We start from the raw sequence: 22384 nt of genomic DNA, 5'->3' as shown, positions 1-22384 counted from the left end.
TTCACGAGCGTGCAAAACTCAGCACTAAACAAAAACTCTGGCGTTTTGAGCGGTGATCACGCGAGTGGATTGTGACTAAATTAAACACCTCTGATTGGCCATTGGCAAGAGATCAATAAACGTCTGTGATTGGCTACATTTCGCCACTGGAAAAAACATGTTGTAAATAGGAACATTTGACGTTCTCTCTAATCCAGAGCACAAACACAAAAACACACTGGAGCATTTAGCTGAGTTCACGCCATGTCGTAATTACCATAATTTCAAGATGACAACACATGACGTTCAATTCGGAGCTTTTCACGTCCTCGTACTGACAACACTACCAACGCCTAAATGAATCTGCAGTGGCCAGGGCTGCGTTCAGCACCGACAAAACGTTGAACGTAAGCGTTCTGATGACGTAAGCGTTGCAACTATGGCAGCCGAGAAGGCCATTCTTTGTGTTGAAATCGGTATAAATACGTGTTTAATACTGCAAAATACACTCGATGCTACAGTCACTGCCCTTGCTGTCCAGAATAAAAGAGAACATCCCAATCGAGTGAAGGGATTTGTGGAAACTGTGGTTCCCAATTATTGTGATCCAACATTTGCCTTGCATTTCAGGATGAAAAGACAAACATTTCAGGTCTGACACTGTGTTATTATCTATATGACCTTATTAGTTTTATTGTATTAGGCTTATCATTATTGCTGATCACTGTTGTTGTGCTGTGATATTGTTATATTTACCATTATATAATCAGAGGAGTATAGAAAAGTTTATTAAAGTGTCACTCCAAAATACAATAGCAAAATATATAAATATGTATAGTATTTTTATGTTACAGTAGTCACTTTACATTGACCCATCGTTCGAGCTGTCTCTTTAATACCGCTTGGTTTATATACATGTTGCTGCTGATTGGGCTGACAATTTTGACACACCCACCAAACAAGAGAAAACGTATCTCAAACCTGTTGCACACTGTTTCCAGGAAACATGTTGTTCAACCCGGAAACCGTAGTAAAACGTTGCGCACCGGTTTGAGCTTGAAAGTGCCCCAGGTGGCACAGCGGTCACGTGGTACAAGTAGAAGCTCTCAGAAATTTCCCATCTTACAAGCTGTAATTATGAGTGACAAGGAAGTGAATGCTTTTTACAAGTTAAAATCTTGTAAATATGGTAATAGCAACGTGGCATGAAAGCACCTTTTGCCAAATCTGTTTTGCCAATATGATATTATAACAGTATCAACTGAGGGTGACAACCAAAAGTGTAACAACAACAATCACCAGGCCGTTGGCACCCTCTGCAGACATTTATTAGGCCTATAATAAAGTACATACGTTGATTATGTTTTTATAAGTATATTACATTATGTAGCTATTTTAACAGTGTTGTTCAATAACACAATATGATTACTTGCTTTTGATACTTTATTTTCACCAATTATTATTGCCTCATTGATTGTCTCATTGTTATTATGTGTTTTAAGTCATTTTAATAGCTACATTGTTCACATATGTCTATTTTAATTACAACAAAAAATCTAATTACTCAATTAATCGTCAAAATAATCATCCAATTATTTGATTACCAAAATAATCGTTAGTGACAGCCCTATAAATTTCACAAATAAATACAAATAAACAGCATTGAACGGAAAGAATTAAATGTGTAATTTTGAATTAGAAATACTGAAATAGTTGCCTATTTTCTTGTAAAACCTAACACAATAATCTTTGTTTTATTTAGAGTTTTTATTTGTTTGTATTTTACAGTGAATGATTTATTCTTTTCAGTCGATTCTTTTCAATTAACTCGGACTAGACAGTTCACAAAACCGATCTGAATTCGTTCACGAACAGGACTGATCCGGTTCTTGAGTTCAACTCACTGACTCACTGATCCATTCGCGGTTTCTCATTTTCTTTTTTTTTATGGAAGGAACAAGTCACACGGATTTGGAACAACACAAGGGTGAGTGAAAGATGACAGAAATGCCATTTCGGAAGTACTCTTTTAAATGGCCCAATGACTGGATTTAATAGAAATGCTATTTAACATTTATGCAATTTATGAACAACATGACAAGCTTCAGAAAACAACGATTCGTTTAACTTGCACTGTGACAACAAACACAAATGCATTGAAATAACACTGGAGAAGATCATAACTCTTCTCCAATTAAACAACTAGAAAACATGCTTCTCCCATGCAATGTGTGTGTGATGTGCACGTGAACGGAGCATTCAGCGGAGGAGAATGACGTCATGGTACTGTATCTGATCTGGACCTGAAGAAGGCGAATCAGGAGAGCTGTAAAGATATAACGTGATCTGTCCATGATGTAAAATTGTGTTAAACGTTCAATCTAACGATATAGTGCGGGGTGGATATTTTAGACCTCTGCGTTGCTATCACACATCGATCTCTCCCCTTATACTCACAGCATTGCAGATAAATTAGACTCAGTTTCCAGGGTCTATCATGGTTTTTCCTTGCGCTTTTGAAAGACACTGGTGTCTCAGTGTTTTCTGAGATCTCCTCTGCAGCTGTCGCCATCACTGCATTTATATGTTCCATCTCTCCCTTGCATTCCTGGAAGCGCGTGATGCTGCGCGTGCGCGTCGAGTTGCTGCTGTTGTTGATACTGTAACGTAATGGAATGGAAATGGAAAAATAAGAATAACAGAAAAGTGAAACTAAAATAAAATGAAAATATATTAATGAAATCTTTTAAATTTAATTGTTTTGAAACATTGCTAAATGCAGTTGCTGCGGAATAACTTAATTCATATTCGTAATAGTTAATAAAAATAATCATTCATTTAAAACATATGCAATATGTGTATGCACATTAGAAAACAGAAATGGTGTGTTACTGTATATCATGATTTACTACAGATATTCCAATTAATACACGTATTTGACATTTAAATTTATTCCTAAAATAAATGCCTATTTACATTTATTAACAGAAATCATAAAAAAAACTACTTTAAGAGAGTTTTGTAGTGATTGTGTGACATTCCTGAAAATTATCATAAAGTTTTGAAAAACTTTTGTGTACATGAGCTACATCTATATTCCACGAGCATGCTTTCATCTTTATTCCCTTGATTTCTCTTGATAATAAACTTTACCCTTTTATTAGAGCAATTGGATGTTATATCAAAGAGCTTTACAAGTCAGCTTTAGTGTTTTAATACTCTCCCCGAAGAGTTTTTAGGGAAGGCGGTGACCTTTTCCCTTTTCTGTTTATGACTGCAATGATTAAAGACAATTATAATAAAAGAGATTAGAATAACTCTCTCCAGGATTATCAATCAAATAACAACAAGTGATTATTATTATATGTGCATGAAACAAATATAATGGAATGACAGAGCAGCTGCATGGAAGTAAGTAAAACTTTATCTAAAGAATCATACTTAAATGGCTCGAAGCCAGCATGTCAACAGATATTACAAGACATTAAGAGGGTGTCAGAAGCTTATTATGGTAATTTTCGTTCAAAAACTTGTTCCTAAGAGGAAACAAATGAACTCTTGAGGATAATTATGGAGATTACTTTAGCCTAAACACTTATGAAGACAGCATGTGTGTGCGAGTGCACTAGAACCCAGTTGCTGGGGTCATTATTGTTATTCTTAAGTGCCCCTATTATACTATTTCAAAGTTTCCTAATTTTGTCTCCTACAATATGTTTACATACATTCAAGGTCAAATAACACTTTCATTTTCTCATAATATATTTTGCTGCATCACCTCTTTTCTCACAGCATCTGAAACGGCTCAATCATGGATCCAATCTTCCTAAACCCCTCCTTTCTGAGAGCTTAATCTGCTCTAATTGGTCAGATGGCCCAGTCTGTTGTGATCAGTCTACCGGCTTACAGCACATGTTGGAAACGAAAAAGCTTACTTAGCACTTGTATACACAGTAGCTGCTTTTCCACTGTCGGGCCAGTGCAAGCCAGGGCTAACAAAGTGCCGTGCTGGGCCAATAGTCTCAAGCACCGAGGATAAAATCAAGTTGCATTTCCACTGTCGGGCCAGTAGCCCCGCAGCACTTTCCTAAAACCTGCCCTTAACATGCCTCCACAGAACAACGTCACACAACCTCACCATTTCACCACCCGACCAAAAACTAGATAACGTTAGATCGCAAAATGGACATGATAGATGCAAACTTAAGATTCCAGCATTGATATTTGACCAGTGTTTTACAATAATTTTTTTTTTTTACAGTGACAGTAATTTATTAATTTGTGTCAGGAGTGCACATCAATCATGCTGAATCAAACTAGTATTTAGGCTACCATTTCACATAAAAAGAGAACACATACCTATTCACTTGCCCCTGCTTCCATTTATTTACGATCACAAAAATGCACAAAACAACTTTATTAAGGCTTTTAAATCCAAAGGCTTACACAGAAGAGAAAAATATTGATAATATTTATTGATAAAATATCATTGTTTACGTCACATTTCTGAGCATTTCTATTAATTTTCCTTGAAATTATGTGATGATTGCGATCTGAGGAGGTTTGAGCGATCTCTCCGTCTCTTATACTGTTATCCTTTCAGCCAGAGTAACAGAGGGAGCTCATGAGAAGAAAACAAGAGTTCTAAGTTATACGACTTAACTGGAGTGTGTGACAGATATGCAGAAGCATTAGTCCGGTATCAACAAAGGCACAGGGAAGAGACAGATAAAACATTAAACCAAATAAATCATACGAGTTGTCCATGTTCCTCAAGCAGTTTCTGGTATTTTCCATAAACGTGTGTATTTATTATCGCAATGATTAGCATAAGTAGCCTTTAGCATCTCATATAAGTATATTTCTGCCTCATACGGTGATCAGAATACCCATCGTATCGCAAGGAAATTATTTCTAACACTCTCTGGTGTCTGAAAGTGAGTTTTGAGCTGAAAATTGTTTAATGTCTTAAATGTTGAAGTTAGCCTGATATAATAACATGAGAAATAAGCAGCGGTGTTGAACGTCTCCTGACTCAGGTAAACGCCGCCTCTGTTCATGACCACTCCTCAAGCCCCAGTTGGCCCTCTTTGGACCAAGGTATTCAGCGGGCCAAAAAAACCCTGCCCGTTGGCCCCGAGGAAGCCCCGAAGAGGCCCGATCAAGCCCCAGAAGTGACAGTGGGATTGCGACTGGCCCTGGCATGCACTAGCACGCTCGCTTTTTGGCCCGACAGTGGAAACGTGGCTAGTGATATAAACGGTAACGATGGCATCGGTTTTACCTGATCAATTCAAGCCTGAAACTGATAATTAAACATTGGAAGTAGCTGATCAACCTGAACCACCATTGGAAGTGGAGTTGCTTTCGCAGCACAGAAAACAGCATCTTCTCGACATGTCGACAGCACAAACCAAACTTTCCCAGGCCACAGCTACAACTAGTGTTTAAAGGGTTAGTTCACCCAAAAATGAAAATTCTGTCATTAATTACTCACCCTCGTGTCGTTTTACACCCGTAAGACCTTCGTTGATCTTCGGAACACAAATTAAGATATTTTTGTTTAAATCCGATGGCTCCGTGAGGCCTACATAGGGAGCAATGACATTTCCTCTCTCAAGATCCATAAAGGTACTAAAAACATATTTAAATCAGTTCATGTGAGTACAGTGGCTCAATATTAATATTATAAAGCAACGAGAATATTTTTGGTACGCCAAAAAAAACAAAATAACGACTTATTTAGTGATGGCCGATTTCAAAACACTGCTTCATGAAGCTTCGGAGCGTAATGAATCAGCGTGTCGAATCATGATTCGGATCGCGTGTCAAACCGCCAAACTGCTGAAATCACATGACTTTGGCGCCCCGAACTGCGGATTCGACACGCTGATTCATTATGCTCCAAAGCTTCCTGAAGCAGTGTTTTGAAATCGGCCATCACTAAATAATTACTAAAAGTAAAATGGCGGCAGTCGTCCGTGAGGAACTGCCGCCATTTTACTTTCGTTTTGTATTTGTTTATTTTGGTATATTAAAGTTTGTGAACGTTCACCAGTTCCTGCCTCCTTCTTCCCGTATCTACTAACCTTGCTACAATGCCATTTAAGTGACATAACAATGCCACACAGACATAATAAAACATAACGTAAAGTCCAGGACTGGTCCTCTCTCGTCCTTCACCCAATACTTCTATACTTGACAGAAAAAGGCAGATTATCATTAAAGGTAGTGAAACGGTCTTTCAGTGAGAAATGAAAAGAGACTGAGGATCAAACAGATGTTATTCCAGCACTTATATTTATTGCCTTAGGATCAGTTAATGTTCAGTGGCATACAAATTAAGCAGAGAAAAAAAATAACATGCATTTGAAATCCTCTCTACCCTTATTACAGTTAAGTGCATTTTGAATATCACATTATATCCTCCATTTTAAATATTCTTTTCTCCAACATACCGTGAATTAAATGAAACCTTCCACCCATTTAAACTGCAACAGCGCGTTCACATTGTCCATTCATTAGGTGCTTTCTGACCCATGCGGATCCACAAGACATCAAACTAAAGACAACACAATTATATTTAATGCCCCACTGGGTACAAAAAGTCTGCATTCAACCTCTGTAGTTGATTGAGACAAAACAAAAATGTCATTTAGTGTAGGACACTGAATGCACTAAAATGTCATTTAGTACGTGTCACCAAACACACTCACATGAATTATGTTCAAAAGTGTCGTTCTCCAAAATGAGTGTTCTCAAGCTTTTGACATCCCATATACAAGAATGATTTTACATGCACTGCATTTACAATAGTACTCATTTCAGTATAAGGTGATGCCAGAACATGGAAAAATACTGGGAAAAACTGTTTACAGATCTACGCTACAACGTGTATTTATTAAATGGCTCTCTGGAATACTTGAATCTGATTGGCATCAGCGGTCAGATATTTCCTTTCGGCTATAGCAAAGTAAAGGTGTTTTAACAACCTTTAACGTCGCTCGGCAAACTTGCCATGTGCAAAATCTAGTAATTTCAATAGGAATCCACAACCCGATCTCACGGCAGTTCGTACGTATCTTACAAGGTGGCTGATTCGTTCTAATTCGTAGGACATCAGTTGTACGAATTAGTATGTTTTTTGCTAAATCGTACGTATTTTACGAGTTGCCAAATTCGTATGAATTTGTACGAATGACCTACCTCTAACCCCACCCTTAAACCTACCAGTCACTGGGGTTTAGACAAATCATATGAATTTGTACAAATGAGGTCGTACGAATTAGCCACCTCGTAAAATACGTACGAATTGGTTGTGAGATAGTGATGGAATCCATGCAATCTGGATTTTTTTTTTTTTGTAAAGGCAAAGAATTCCCCAAGCAAATTTCGCAACAGGTTCAGTTACACGAATTTGTCGCATTAATCAACAGAAAGCTGTCTGGTTTGAAAGTGATTTATGTGTTAGTGGTGCTTCAAACATCTACTCTATTGACAATAGATGAGTTCTTTTTTTTCTCTGTGAAATTTCACTAATTTGACCATACCTGTAATTCTGACAAAATAGTTTGTGTCAATTTCACGTGACCAACTTTAACCTCCTGCGAAATGTGGGTGGGTAAATCTTTCAACCTCACGCAAAATTCACAAATCGCATAGATTCCTATTGAAATTAATGGATTTCAGAAATTGGTGAACAATGGTGAAAGTGACCGCAACTTAACTTAAACCAGTGCCACTTTATTGTGTCACGTAAACTTGCGCCATCTTGTGTCTGGGGGGCTGTTTACACGACACCGTTTTCAACTAAAAACGGAAAACTTTTATGTTCATTTACACGACAGCGGCATTTTGGTGGCCTGGAAGAAAATGCAAACTTTTGAAAAAGGGTTTCAAAGTGCAAGTTTTTGAAAACCATACCGTTGTCATCCTCATGTAAACTGCGAAAACATGAATCGGTGAAAATGGCATGCACATGCGTATTACGTGTTTAGTCTATCCACCTAATTTTCAACACGAAATTAAGATATTTCTGTGAATGTGTGAGACTTCCGATTTATTAGCCACTATAGGGAAATAATGAGAAGGAGATAAAAGTCCAGTAAACTATAAAAATAAGGTGGATAGGCATGCAAGTGTTCTGAATGCTTATGTGCACAGGCGCGGTCTTTCTTTACAAAGTGACATCGCCAACTACTTGTCTGGCATGTGTAATACAGCGTTTGTGAGTCATTTGCGTGGATCCGTGTGAATGTATAGTCAGCTAGTCGTTTTCGCAAAACAAACCCCTTCTGCTCCACATAGGGGTCCTGATCACCCTATCAGGGTTTATTTAGTGATAACAGCTGGCTGATTTTACATTGCCCCTGTATATGTGTGCTTGTATGTAGTTAGTGATTCTGTTGTGAGATATTACACTGAGATACAACTGTATGTGCAATTTCAGTGTCCGACCCATTATTCAGACCATAAGAATGATTAGCCTACTATTCTATATCTAAATAAGTCTAACTACTTTATCCTAATCTAAATAAAACATTTCATGCAACTTGCAGCTGCAGTTTGAAGATTTCACATGATATAAAATTCGTACAAATGCTCCACAATACAAACGATTGCAATTCAAGACATAACTGAACCTGAAAATTCTCTTGGGCCAACAGAATATGAGTCAGATTAAATTATCAGTATTTACATATATTTAGAAAATAAAATAAATAAATACAATAGCACGCAAACAAACACACAGGCAGGTTGACAGTTTAACAGTTCATTTTAGTGCAATGCAAATGAGCTGGACTCTTCTAGGTTGTTTAGAGTAGTAATCCAGCAGTTGAGGGGTCCACAGCATGTGCAAATGCAGTATCTGTTTAAAAGGTTTGTCATAATAAGTAAGTAAGATGCTGACTCTGTTAAATGCAGAAATGATGCACAGCTTTAAATGGCTGCTCTCTAAAAATATGTTCCAGGGGCTTACTAAACAGATTAGAAACAATAAAAAAAAGCAGAAAGAAAATCATTTTAACTCTACAAACCTTTCAAATAATATCTCCACAACTAAAAAATATAAATAAGCACAACCACAGTACAAAATATTTTGGTAAATGTTTGGTATTTAAATCTGAGTGCAAAATGCTGCTCTAAAAGCATGTATGACTCATTTGAAGGCACGTAAATAAATTAAAGCTGGGTCAAACTAGATTCCCTGAATTTTGTATTTCTAGTTGAGCTGTTTTTCATACATTAAAGGGCAAGTGAAGTAAAAGGAAAGTTATTAGTTGCTCTCAAATCTCTTATTTCCCCCCAAATTGTTGACTAGAGAAACAACATTAGTGCAAATGCTGAGAACAAATACACTGGCCGCCGGAATCAAAAAGACATTAACATGATATTACCATGACTCCACACACTCCATTATGACATCATACACATGCACTGTTTGTCTAGCTTATATATTCAACATCCTGGCTCCTCATTGGTCAATTATCACCCAATGAGATGCAGACGCATTTCACACCTCTTGAAAACTTATCTATGTTTGCCTTGGATTTATGGACTATAAACTAAAATTCTAACCCATATCTATGACTATGAATTTCATTCACAAAACTATTAGTACTTTTCTAATTATATCACTACTGTATTGCCAGAGTTTCAGTTAATAATTACCCTGAATTCTTGTTTCGTCGACTTGACCTGTCTTAGTTCAACTTTAATTGGTTTACCTGTTTAAAAAAAAATAAAAAATTATTTTATTCCGTTACTATTTTTCTACAGATTCTGAAACAAACGCCCCTGAGAGACTGTCACAGTAGCACTGGTGCTTCCTTTCAGCTTTTTATTTTTACTATCAGAAAGTTTTGCATTATAAAGTCTGACTCCATGTTGATTGAGAGTCACAGCATTTCCCCTTTTTCCAAAGGTGATTGCTTGCCATCTGTAAAATGGTGGGCTAGATTAGCAAACAAACAAAAAACATATTCTAAAATATTTTGAAACATGTTTCAAACATCAAGTTGTTTCAATAAAAAAAAAAACCTGTTTTGAGTCCTGACTTCCAGTCATCCTCTGGGGTTTATGTGACTGGAAATGTTGGTGATAAACCTGCTGGTGTTTTTTTTTTTTTTGTCAGAACAAAAAGCCTCGACCCTGCAAGTTATAGAGTTTAGCTCCCTGACTCATTTCTCATTAATCTTTCTAGCCTGATGTTAGAAACCACAAAGGCTGAACCTTTGAACGTCATTAGAGGAACAAAAAAAATAACTTAGTATTGGCCTGAAGAAATTCTTCTGGTGAACATTAGATTAATAGTGCACTTCATAATGATATCATCTAGTTCTCAAAGTGTCTTTAGATCCCTCTGAAATGTCTGTGTCGACCAGAAGATCTCAGGGTTTGTGTCATATTCTGACAAAATGTGGTCTCTTTCCGGATGTCATTGTGGGATGTCATTTTCATTCTCAAAAAGGTCGAGTCCACTTTGTACGAGTTTCTCAGCTGAACTGATGGCCCTGGACACCAGAGTAAGGGACTGGTTGATGCTGTTGTGCCAGGGGACCTCCAGGGCATCCTTCAGGATAGAGAAGTGTGGAGTTTGTCTGCTCAAGCAATAGAGAATGTTCCTGTGTGAGAGAGAGAGAGAGAGAGAGAGAGAGAGAGAGAGAGAGAGAGCAGGGTTAAAGCAGGGTTTTTAAAAGTGTCTAAAGAACACTTTAACACCAACAAATGGTTCACAGACCTATTTCTCCTAATGTGAATGGATGGTTCTTGTTTAAAGGCATTTATTAGGGCTGGGACAATACATCGATTCTCGATCGAATCTGGATCGATCCACAAAGGTTCACAGACCTATTTCTCCTAATGTGAATGGATGGTTCTTGGTTAAAGGCATTTATTAGGATTGGGACAATACTGTAGGAAACTTTTTCCTCGTCGAAGCAGAGACCAGGAGACGTTGGGATATCTTTCAAGCAGAAGTTACTCTTTATTGAGAAACGCGCTGTGCGTCGCTGTAGTCATCCAAGTCCAACTATGGCAGTGTACTTGGTAGTTCATATACATTCAAGGGGGAGGGATACATAGAGTAGAGGTGGAGACAATCTAAACAAAGCATGCAAATGCAGTGCAGGAATCAGCCCATTCCCTACATTTCCCAGCCATGATCTAATCAGCATAACGGTGTCATTCAAATGCATAGGTGCTAATCCACTCAGTCTGACAGTATTGCCCATACCTTTACATTATCATAGAGACAAAGGCACCGCTGTATCTTGAGCTTTGTCCTGCCAAATGGTTAGGAAGTGCATGAAGACAAAAGGTTAATGTTACAGACACCTGGGCTGCCTGCCTTGATCTCCTTAAATTGTCATAATCTTTACCTCAAAATGTTAAATACAATATACTTCACCTTAGTATTTCATGTGAGGTTATGTCAGGATGTAGGATCAGCAGATCTTAAACAGATTCTTAAATTTGTAATCCCACAATACATAGATTCTCGATTGAATCTGGATCGATCCTGATATTTTCTCTCTTGAATCGATTCTGAGCTTAGTTTTAACAGCAGATGGCGCTCTAGGCTAGTTTTTAACCACACCGCTCAAATGCTGACGAAGAAGACTGCTGGACAGTGATCGTGATCGTGCATTCGGCTGAGTCATGTAAGTGGTTAAATATACTTCTCAGCTCAGAATGCTTTTATGATGCGAGATTTGTAATTCGCTTCAACCCTTTCGAACTTTATGAATGATTATTTTAGGTTTAAGTGGTGTGTGTAAAGGAACTGGAAGCAGGCAGTGTACGAGTGTTTCTAAAGTACGTATAGTAGTGCCATCTGTTGTTTAAAAACTAATCGATTCGAGAGAGAATCGCGATACATCGGAAAATATCAGAATCGCTCCAGATTCTTTGTATTGCGAATCAAGTTTCGATGTATTGTCCCAGCCCTAGCATTTATACAGCAGACAAAAGACTTGTCTCTTAAGCCCCGAGTATACTGTTTTTACGTGAGTGTCCGGGTACAGTGTGCGTGATGCAAATAAATTAAAATAATATTGTTAATAACATAAGTATAAATTAATAAATAAAAATAAACAAATTATAATAAACAAATAAATAAAAAATATAGCAATAATACAAAGCCAAACAAATTCAAATAAAACAAAAATAATAACAGTAATAATACAATTAAATAAATTCAAATATTATTAATAATAAATAAAATTAATAGTATATTAGTAAAAATACTAATAGTACAGAAATAAATTAATAATAATAATATTAATAAAAATAATAAAATAAATAAAATAAAATAATAAAAGTAAATAATTAATATAAAAATAAGTAATATAGAAAATTAATAAATAAAACAACAAAAATAATAATAGCAATAACACAATTAATTTAATTGAAATAAAGCACAAATTATTTATGCTTCACAATGTGCATGTTAAAATTTTTAAATCAAATCATGAGTTTTTATGATTAATTAAAATTACTTAATGGCATTTTGTACATTTATAACATGATGTGTCATGTAGCAGTATACTTGCATACTGTCGTGTATCTCATACTCGGAATTTGTGCTCTGCCTTTCACCCATCCAAGTGCACAAACACAGTAGTGAGTACTGAACACACACCCAGAGCAGTGGGCAGCCATTTTGAGTGATTGGGGGTTAGGTGCCTTGCTCAAGGGCACCTCAGTTGTGAGTAATGAGTTCATCCACCTACATTTCCTGCCAGTACTGAGACTCAAACCCGTGACTTTCGGGTTACAAGTCCAACTCTCTAACCATTAGGCCACAACTGCCCCCTACTAACAGTAAATGGTGTAAAGTCAACCATTTTTGTGTATTATCATTGCTGATTTGGCCCTATATTGCTTACCATGGTTTTCTGAATGTTTTTATTTTTGTATACCAGCTATTTTTAACAGCGCTGCTTGCTATTTGCAACAGATCTCTGGGGGTCTGTGAACCCCAGTTTGAGAAATGCTGCTTTAGGAAGCTCTTCTGAGGATGAGAGGTAAGGGGGAAAAAGTATAATGCACTTATATGTCATCTACTGTACCTATGAGAACACATTCAGATATAACAGAGAGCATAAATACATCACAAAATCAATACCAATGTGTCTTAAGACAACCTTGGAAAACACTGGAGCAACCGCACATGTTTTCAACTGTAATCTGCAGAGAAATCACCTGAACTCCTGCATGACAATATCAACAGGCTCTGGTCCATTTTCTTCATGGTTCAGGGTCACACATCGATTTCTGTTTTTGGTGTTTTAACCAGCCTCAAACATCTAACTTTAATAACTGAAGCAATTCTTTATCTGTAAACAGGTCTAAAGTTGAGAATGAGCCTATGACCTTCAGAGACCAAAGCTTAAATGAAAACCTTATCATGAACTATATCTTGCTAAGTAAAAGGTAGAAATCACATGAGAACAGAGCTTGTTCTCTGTTTCACCAAGTGATAAATTTATAGCTGCAATAAATGTGTTAGATTACTGTTTGTTATCATTTTAAGAATTATGAAGCTTCAAAAAGACAGGCTCCAAGGCCTTTCACAGTTCTTTCACTGGTATGATTTATTTAAAGTGAAAGACTGAAATGTCCAAATCTCAAGCACTTTCTATTTCTTCCCAAAGGAAATGGTTATCCCTTTTTTGTTTGGCCTGTGAGTCATATAACTCAGAAAGTGGCTCTCCAAACTTCTTAAAGGAACGTTCTGAGTTCAATACAAGTTAAGCTCAACTGACAGCATTTGTTGAAAGTTGATTACCAAATGACATTTTTCCTGCCTGCCTGCTTTCTTTAAAGGACATTCTGTCCCAATACCCAAACTTGCGGTCTTGGCCAGTTTAGAGCGCTTGCACACAACTGAAAGTGCGCAAGATTGTCCCAGATCTGAAAAAAAAAAAAACAAAGCTTAGTGATGCACACTAAATCCACACTATCGCTAATACAGTTTCAGAACGGTATTTGAAACTAAGCGTATCCCATCATCCATCGTGTTATGGAATTTACGTGCCTTGAACATTAAGAGATGTCCTACTTAAAGGGCTTTCAAAAAAACTTGGCTGCCTATGCAGTAGAAAGGCATTTTTTTTCAGTGCTACCTGACTACAGAAAACAGTGAAAAGGGGCTACTGTCTTCCCTTTTGCCAAATAAGATAGAAAACTTTAACAATCACAATGCACTATACATTTTGCTGTCCAAAGCCACTCCCAGTCTGCTATAGATGCACTTGACTGGAGTCAAATACCGCCTTGCTTCAGTAGGAAATACTTCTCAGCAAACTTTTAGTCATTATGGTGTTGACTTGTATTGTTCCCAGGTGTAAGAATTCAAAGATTAAACGCTTAGCAGGAGTGAGTTATTTTCAGTTTCCTGTAAAGGATCCAGCGTGCTGAAGGCAGTGGCTAAAGGCTGCAAAGAATCATAAAAATTGAGAGAATGATGTGATGGAAAATCTGAAAAATATTTGTAGTTAATATTTCAAACTGGACCACAATGTACACAGTGTTTATTTGTCAGCAAAATCTTCCAGATGGTGTAAAACGCCTGTTCTGGTGGACCTTTGACAGCTTCAAGGCTTTTGTGAAAACTACAAATTGTACTTTAGCATTTTTTGTATCCCCACCCACTGACAGTCGGATCAATAGAGGGTTATTAATGGAACAGTTATTGTAAGAGTGGGTTTATCTTTGAAAATTGTATTGTACTTTGTCTACTCTTTAAACAGCAAATGTTTGGTTAAATGGAACGTTATAGTAAAAATGGAACACTATGTCATCAGCTTTCTTGTATGCGGCAACCTTTTGCTTCAGGTGGAATTGACAGTACAACATTTTCTTTTAGTTTTTCACCCTCCGTTTGGCGTGAAAATGTGAATTTCTCAGTCCATATAACATGGAGAAGGAGTAAACATTGTTTATTTACACATACTACCGACACTGTATCAATACAAAGCGGGTAGAAAATAGGTGAAGTTCCACTTTAGGTGTGTTAAAGGTGCAGTGTGTAAATTTTAGCAACATCTAGCGGTGAGGTTGTGAATTGCAAACAATGGCACTCACCCGGTGGCCGTCTGGCCGACACAAGACAGATGTCGTCGTCTGAGACAGAAGAGAGTAGCCAGTCAAGCAATGAGGTTTCTTCTTCTATCAAAGAACGGTCTCTGCTTCTAATAAACTAGACGACTACTACTACTTCTTCTCATGCATATTCAATGTAGTGATGATGCAAGCTTCCTCTAAAAACATGAACAATTTAGAAGAACAACATAGTGACGAAACGCTTTGTAGAGCAGTTTGTCCGTTCAGGGCTACTGTAGAAACATGTAGACGCAAAATGGTGACTTAACATGTAAGGGGACCCATGGTGTATGTAGATAGAAATGAATCATTCTAAGGTAATAAAAACATAACGGTTCATTTAGTAAGGTCCTTATACACCACCGAAAACAGTTATGTATATTATATTGCATTTATGTCAATAGATCCTCCTAAATTTTACACATTGCACCTTTAAAGGCATTTTAAAATTGATTGCATTTTACATGTATTAATTAACTGTATGTTTTAATGTACTTTTATTAATCTTTGATAATTTTTTGGTAACTTTTGCTAATTTGTCTTTTGTTATTTTAGATGGTGATGATGGATTTGTTAGTATTGCAAGACACTTAACTGAATGTATTATTTTAAACATACACTTAAAACTTGTCTAATTGTGATTGGTAAACAATCATTGATTGAGTCGTGTCTGTGATGAGAAGCTACACCTGGGAACTTTGTGTGGTAGTAATATTTAACGATTCACTGAAGAAGGCAAATAGTCAAAACGTCTACTTTTTATGTGCAAGGATACTAGTATAGAATATTGTATTTCACAAGGGAGTACTGTTCTGTGTAAACAGCTGCAAGTTACATCTCCCTCCTTTGTTCCATGCACAAACTTTATGCGGAAGTTACCAGGTTTACAGGTTTTGCGACTTTACGTTGTAATGGCAATGAAGTTTAAACACTTAAAAGCACGGCTTCCACAATCCTGACGTTTAGTTGCAACAAAAGACTTGTTAAACTGCTGATCCACACTATTAAGTAGTGCAGGCTGTTAAATCAAGTTCACTTTCCAAGTCTTGTCCCTTTTTATGATTTCAGTCATATCCTCTTTACACCAACTGTTGCTGGAAGTCTTTTTATAGAACTCTCCACGAAATCTTTGATATTGATCTGGGCTCCCTAGTAACACCACATACTTTGTTTTTAATGGAGAAAGAGTTCTCCTTCTCAGCAGCAACAAATCGAGTTTAGCGTACGCAGCAGAGTCCCCCGCATGGGTCCAGATATCATCTGTTCCATGTCTACTGAATATTGGCGTTCGTTTTATCTGCAGGAACAAACTCTCCAGAGTGTTTGTGAGTTCTATTCTTCCTCTTTAAACCAATGTGGCCAAACTCTTACCTGATGCCTGACTGCTTGAGGAACAGTTACGTTTGACAAGCACGTTCAATAATGGCACAACAAAAAGTTGACAAAATGAAAATTTTGTAAGATTTACTTACTCTTATGCTATTTTAAACCCATAAGATTTTATTGTTAGCATTGATGACATAAAGAGGACATCCATGAAGTTCTAAAAAGCAACAAAAAATACAATAACAACAGCCCATACATTTTGTGTGCTAGACTCCAAGGGACACGGCACACAGCAAGTGCACTTAGGACATGTTCGAATCCACTTTTGCTAGCTTAATGACAGGAAGAATGGTCGGCATAGTCTAAAAGGGTTGTCCCTATTCTCTTAATGAGTAATGGGTGTTGTATAGGCGCGTTGTGCACCCACCTATAGGCTCATATTACTAACGCGCTCTTTAAATAACAATAAAAAATATATATATATTTCAAGTCTATTTCAGTTGCCTCAAAATAGCAATGCGCCAACAATGCACCTGAACACACCTCGTTTTCAGACCAGCATGCCCATGGGCGCACAAATGGCAACTTGTCTCCTCAGTCCCCAGACGTTTTCAGACTGTTATAAAAAGAAGAGGGGATGCCACACAGTGGTAAACATGGCCTTGTCCCAACTTTTTTGAGATGTGTTGATGCCATGAAATTTAAAATCAACTTATTTTTCCCTTAAAATGATACATTTTCTCAGTTTAAACATTTGATATGTCATCTATGTTGTATTCTGAATAAAATATTGAAATTTGAAACTTCCACATCATTGCATTCCTTTTTTATTCACAATTTGTACAGTGTCCCAACTTTTTTGGAATCGGGTTTGTAGTTTATGCGCATGTTTTTGAATTACATTAAAAAAATTACATGCGCGTTTCCATCCAGCGTTTTATTTTTTATGCAGTATCCCAAAATGTGCATAAAAACAGGTGGATGGAAACATACCTATTGTCACTGTATGGAAAATGAAAAACAAACAAAAAACAGCATGAATGTTCTGCTGAATGTCATACAGAGTTGCAGTGACATGAGGGTGCGTAAATGATATCAAAATTTTAATTTTGGGATGAACTTGGGTTCCTATAATGGCTCATCCGACACTTTACAAGTTGCTTCTGTGAGTGTTTCTATTTCGTACAGAGTGAAAAAATCTTTTTCCAGTCCATTTTCAATTGCACCATTTCAATACGTAGGTTAAAACTGATTAATAAAAAGAGAGGCAAGTGTTTAAAACGGGGTGAAACAGTGAAGAGGGTGTTAATTTTCAGGCCAGAACCCAAAGAGAGATAATGAGCAGGTACCCTGACGAGTCTCTCGCACTTCATCCGTTTGCTTCCTCTTCTGTTAATTTAATAAAAACCACTCCAGGACATGCTGATTGCTACTGATTACAATTACATGATGCTTTGATAATAACAGGGCCCTCTTTCAGTCCAGATTAGCAAAACCAACAAACGTCAACAGCAGCGTCAAGAGAAAAATCAAAGCAGAAATGCAGCACCCAGGGTGTGTCGTAGACCTTGAAGATTGATGGAAGATCAAACTAGCATTCACCTAAACACAAAGAGGAGAAATAATCAGAGCGACCATTTCGATTTCATGCTGTTTTGCCGGCCATTCCATTATGGATCCAGTTGCAACACAATTCCCATCAGACGCACATCTGTAAATCCCTGCGGTTGAGGAGTGTGTGAGGACACTGGCTGAAGATCAGCACTTTATTCTGTTGAGCTGAGGACTGAATCACAGTCGACTGAGGGATTTACTTCTGTTCCCTGCAAGATGATGATGATGTGTGTGTACCTGCAATAGTGTTTTAGCACATAAGTCCTGCAGTTTTGAGATCTAGATCTCCTCCACTGAGAAGGTCATAAGAAACCATTAACTCAGTAATACAGGCCTTCACTTCTTAATATTGTGCTTGACCCTTTTTCGCTCTTCTTTGCATTTTCTTGCCCCTAATCATGGCCACTGTCAGGAGAAACTACCAGGAACATTTGATTTAAAGAAAGAAGTTGTTTGTTCCTTTAATTTGCTGACCTTCGATGCTTTTGTACATATAAATACTCTTAACTTTGGCTTCACTATGTATTGACCTGCATTGTTGAGTCATGGAAGCCAAGTGCTGTTCTCTGAGATGGCAAAAGCTGATGACATCAGCACAATGGCTAAATGATGGTTACTTCAGTCCATCGACCCATGAATCCCCCTTAGGGGAATCATGGGACTATAGGCTAATAAATTCCTATAGACTCCTACTATAATCTAATTATGCTAATTATGGTCTTTCACTATGAACAACCAATGATCTTTATGATCATTCATTTTTTATGAACCTGAAGGCAAATTCTTTATAAACTATATATGTAGAAACTATATAAATACAATATTTATAAACTATTTACAAACAAATACACCATAAAGAGCCAATGCAGCCTTTTCTAAATGCAATATAATAGTCATACTAAGAAATAAGCTTTTCTATACTGAATAATGCAACTCTGAGAGGAAGGAGACGATTTTCTTTTTCATTCCTTGTTTGTTTATTTATTTATTTATTTTTAAAGTTTCATTTTCAGGATGTGGCAGTCTTCTTGGCACTTGTGTCTGGGATAACAAAATTTGACAGAGATGGAAATTAGTATGTCTCTCAGTAACATCTGTCCCAGTAGACTATGGGAACATAATGTCATCATTCACTCAAGCATAAGCATGTTCCTTTTGGAATAGCTCACCCCCAAAAAACATTAGTCATTAGGTGCATTTCAGATAAACAGTCTACCACACTGCCAGGTGCATGCTGATTAGAAATGCAGTCCAACATCCCAAAATACATCAGTATGGCCACAGTTTTCAAAGCAAGGCGCTGAAGTTGTTGTACTCTAGGGGTATGCAGAGGAGCCAATATTTGTATCTGTATCAATCTCAAAATTATTCATACCTGTATCTGTATTTGGATAAAACCAGAAGTGGGTGGGGCTTTAACCAGAAGTTCGTCGAATTACTTGAGAAGACCGTTTTAAATGTATATATGTTCCCTTTTGTTTCGTTATCATTTAACAAATATGCCTTGTATAACCCATAAAATAATTACTTTTTATTAGAATTCTAACATCTTCTAATTGTGAAAGATGATAGCCTTGTATGCAGTGCTTCGAGATGTAGTGCGGTTGTGCTTCGACACAACACCGACTCGGGGACCTTACCCAATGCCGGAAATAAATATTTAAATATCTTCTAAAAAAAAAAAATTATAAAGAATCTATAGCCTAAATGCTTGATGTTTCAGAGAGAGAGAGAGAGAGTGAGACAGAGAAATAGGTAGCCTATCATATTGTACAGGGTATAAAACATTTAAATAGACATATCAAGTAGTAGAAAATGTGTATTATTCAATAACTTAGTTGATGTTACTCTTGACAGAGAGCTGGAGATGCGCAGAGATGGCATCATTGATTTGCAGTCATGCTGTGCTTATTTCATTAATTTGTGTATCATATGGTTTAAATAATTTAAATAGACATTTCAAATAGTAGAAAATGTCTATGATGTAGTATTTTAGTTGATATTACACTAGCCAAGTTTTTTTTTTAAGACATAATTTTACACTCATTCACTTCACACCCTCATTATTGGGTAGTGGTTTTAGATGTTTATGTATAAAACTGTGCTCAACACTGGCTCACTTGTTATACACCAAACATGAGGAGTGACTGAATTTGATATTTGTTTTGAAGCCATTATCCATGCCTTTCTGAATAAGGTATTCGGCTTCTGGCACATCCCTACCGTACTCAAGCTGACAACGTAGCTTAGCACTCATTGGCTTAGAGCCTCAGCCAACAACCAAGCCAATTTGTTCTAAATCATATCATGTATCATGTATGTCGTCTTGTAAAATGACCAGATATTGAGGGAATAGTAATTAGAATACTAGATTATTAGAATATTGATTAATTAGAATACTATACTGTTTCATCACTATATCTATCCGTAAATGCATTCCATTTCATCAGCAACAAAGAGCACAGACGTGACATCTGCCTTTGATTGCGTAGATTGCTGGTACACTATGAGAAGTGGTATTGTCCAGTGTAACAGCGCATTTTTGGTTCCTCCTCTGAATGCAAACAACTTCTCAAGGCAAAGCACTTGACATCTGCTTATGCATATGCATTTGGCTTTTGAAGATGAAGGAGGGGGGGGACTCCTGTTAAACTTTATGGTTTGTATTCTAAAAGATGCCTTTAGATAATGATCAACAAACTCAAAGTTTGTAATGACAAACTTTTTTGGTAAACCTGTGTGGGGAAAAAGTTGGATAGTCCTGTGAAAAAAAGGTATTTGTGCAATATTTGATGCTTTCTTTTCTTAAAGTAATGTGACACTTAATTGGCAGGTTTAGCACGTACCGTTTTCTTACCTCTTTTAACAAGAAACTTTATTCAGCTTTCATTCACCCCAAACACTCAATAATTGATATCTCTCTGTTTTCAGATATATCAATGGTTCCTCCAAATGTTTCACCACTTTTCACTTCCTTTGAAACTTAAGGGCTGTGTGTATGAATATATTATGGTTTGAATGAAACACTTCATGTTGTAAAAATGTATGGATTCATTAAAATTTTAGCAACAGTGCTGTTTTACACGTTTGTGATCTTGTAAGCCACAGGTGTAAAACAGTTACCTGTAAAAGCCTGGTAAAGGGTTCGGGATAAGGAAGCTTTTTTCAAGATCTCGGAGGACGTCATTGAGCATGCGTACATGGGCTGGATCTCTCTCCTTGGGGTCATTAGCAGGACGCATGACCTCAGATTGGAAGAAGGTTGAGTTTTCCCTCAAAGATGCAGCCATGTTCAGCAGGTCCGGCCGTCTCAGTGGGTCATCTGAAAATATAAGACATATGAATGATATATATATATATATATATATACACACACACACACACACACACACTCAGCAGTTCGTTCTAGTTCTCGAATCTGATTGGCCTTTCCATCCATGCGATATTCTACCAGTAACGCCACGGGAATCGTTTCACAGTTGTGAGTCACTCCGCTTGCAGCATTCTCACAGCGAGTGTCATGGGGGATGAGCAAACCCACCATATTTTTATAGATACTACTATTATTTTGTAATGGAATGTGGTTTTAATACTTTTTTAGGCGAGAATATAGTTGTTTAGACCTCTGATATGCGATTTATATGTAAACATAGCCCTATTTGAAAATTTGTTTAGACGCTTTCGGAGATATGAGCTCCAGGCCATCAGCGACCGTTTAGCGCTCATGTACCCGCAGAGAACAGCTTCATCTCGGCCAGTCCTTCGGGAATTTGCACAAGTGGTACTCACTGCAGTGTCTATGATGGCCAGTTTCACCTCTCTGGACGTCCAGTGGGGTGGAGGGATAGAGCTCTCCACCTTTCTGGATTTCAAATGGAGTGGAGTAGAGTTGTGGGTAGGGTTAGGGTAGGGTTAAGCCCGGAACACACCAAGCCGACGGTCGGCCGTCGGGCAGTTTTTGTTCGTCGGCCGACCAAGTTTTCTCAGTGTGTTCCGCACCATTGCTGAAGTTGGTACTCGTCGTTTTTTTTCGGCCGATTCGACATGTTGAATCGGCGTCGGTGCTCGTCAGAGCTCATCGGTCAGTCGGGCCATCTGATCATTCTGATTGGCTGTTCAGCTACTGCCACCTGCTGGTACAGAAAGGCATTTCTTCTTACGCAGGCGCAGAACGGACGTGCTACTTGGCCGTCGGGTGTTGAGTGTCGGTTTGGTGTGTCAGGACAACTTTGGACCCAGACGCTGCCGACGTGAGCCAAGCCCGCAGTCTGCTTTTGTTTTTTTTTTGTCTCTGTCAATATCAGCGCTCTCTCTGTTTGAATGAGTTTTTTTTTTTTTTTCACACTTTTTTCCCATT

The 22384-nt window shown here is 37.5% G+C and overlaps 2 protein-coding genes across 5 annotated transcripts in view; both read right to left on the bottom strand.

Annotated features, from left to right (window-relative positions):
- Positions 1-2620, bottom strand: part of si:ch211-51h4.2 (uncharacterized) — a 137880-nt gene extending 135260 nt beyond the window's left edge. For all 3 annotated transcript variants that reach the window (XM_051912169.1, XM_051912168.1, XM_051912170.1), the window contains exon 1: positions 2437-2620. In XM_051912169.1, coding sequence (XP_051768129.1) covers positions 2437-2572 — 136 coding nt within the window. In that variant the 5' untranslated portion in view covers positions 2573-2620. The remainder of the gene's footprint in view (positions 1-2436) is intronic.
- A 3640-nt stretch (positions 2621-6260) lies between these two features.
- Positions 6261-22384, bottom strand: part of LOC127522764 (inactive N-acetylated-alpha-linked acidic dipeptidase-like protein 2) — a 317380-nt gene continuing 301256 nt past the window's right edge. For both annotated transcript variants that reach the window (XM_051913038.1, XM_051913037.1), the window contains exons 13-14: positions 21151-21349; positions 6261-10604 (exon numbers count right to left, since the gene is read on the bottom strand). In XM_051913038.1, coding sequence (XP_051768998.1) covers positions 10418-10604; positions 21151-21349 — 386 coding nt within the window. In that variant the 3' untranslated portion in view covers positions 6261-10417. The remainder of the gene's footprint in view (positions 10605-21150; positions 21350-22384) is intronic.

Source organism: Ctenopharyngodon idella, chromosome 11, assembly GCF_019924925.1.
Source record: "Ctenopharyngodon idella isolate HZGC_01 chromosome 11, HZGC01, whole genome shotgun sequence".
Classification (NCBI taxonomy): Eukaryota; Metazoa; Chordata; class Actinopteri; order Cypriniformes; family Xenocyprididae; genus Ctenopharyngodon; species Ctenopharyngodon idella.
This window is presented reverse-complemented; position numbering and strand designations above follow the sequence as displayed.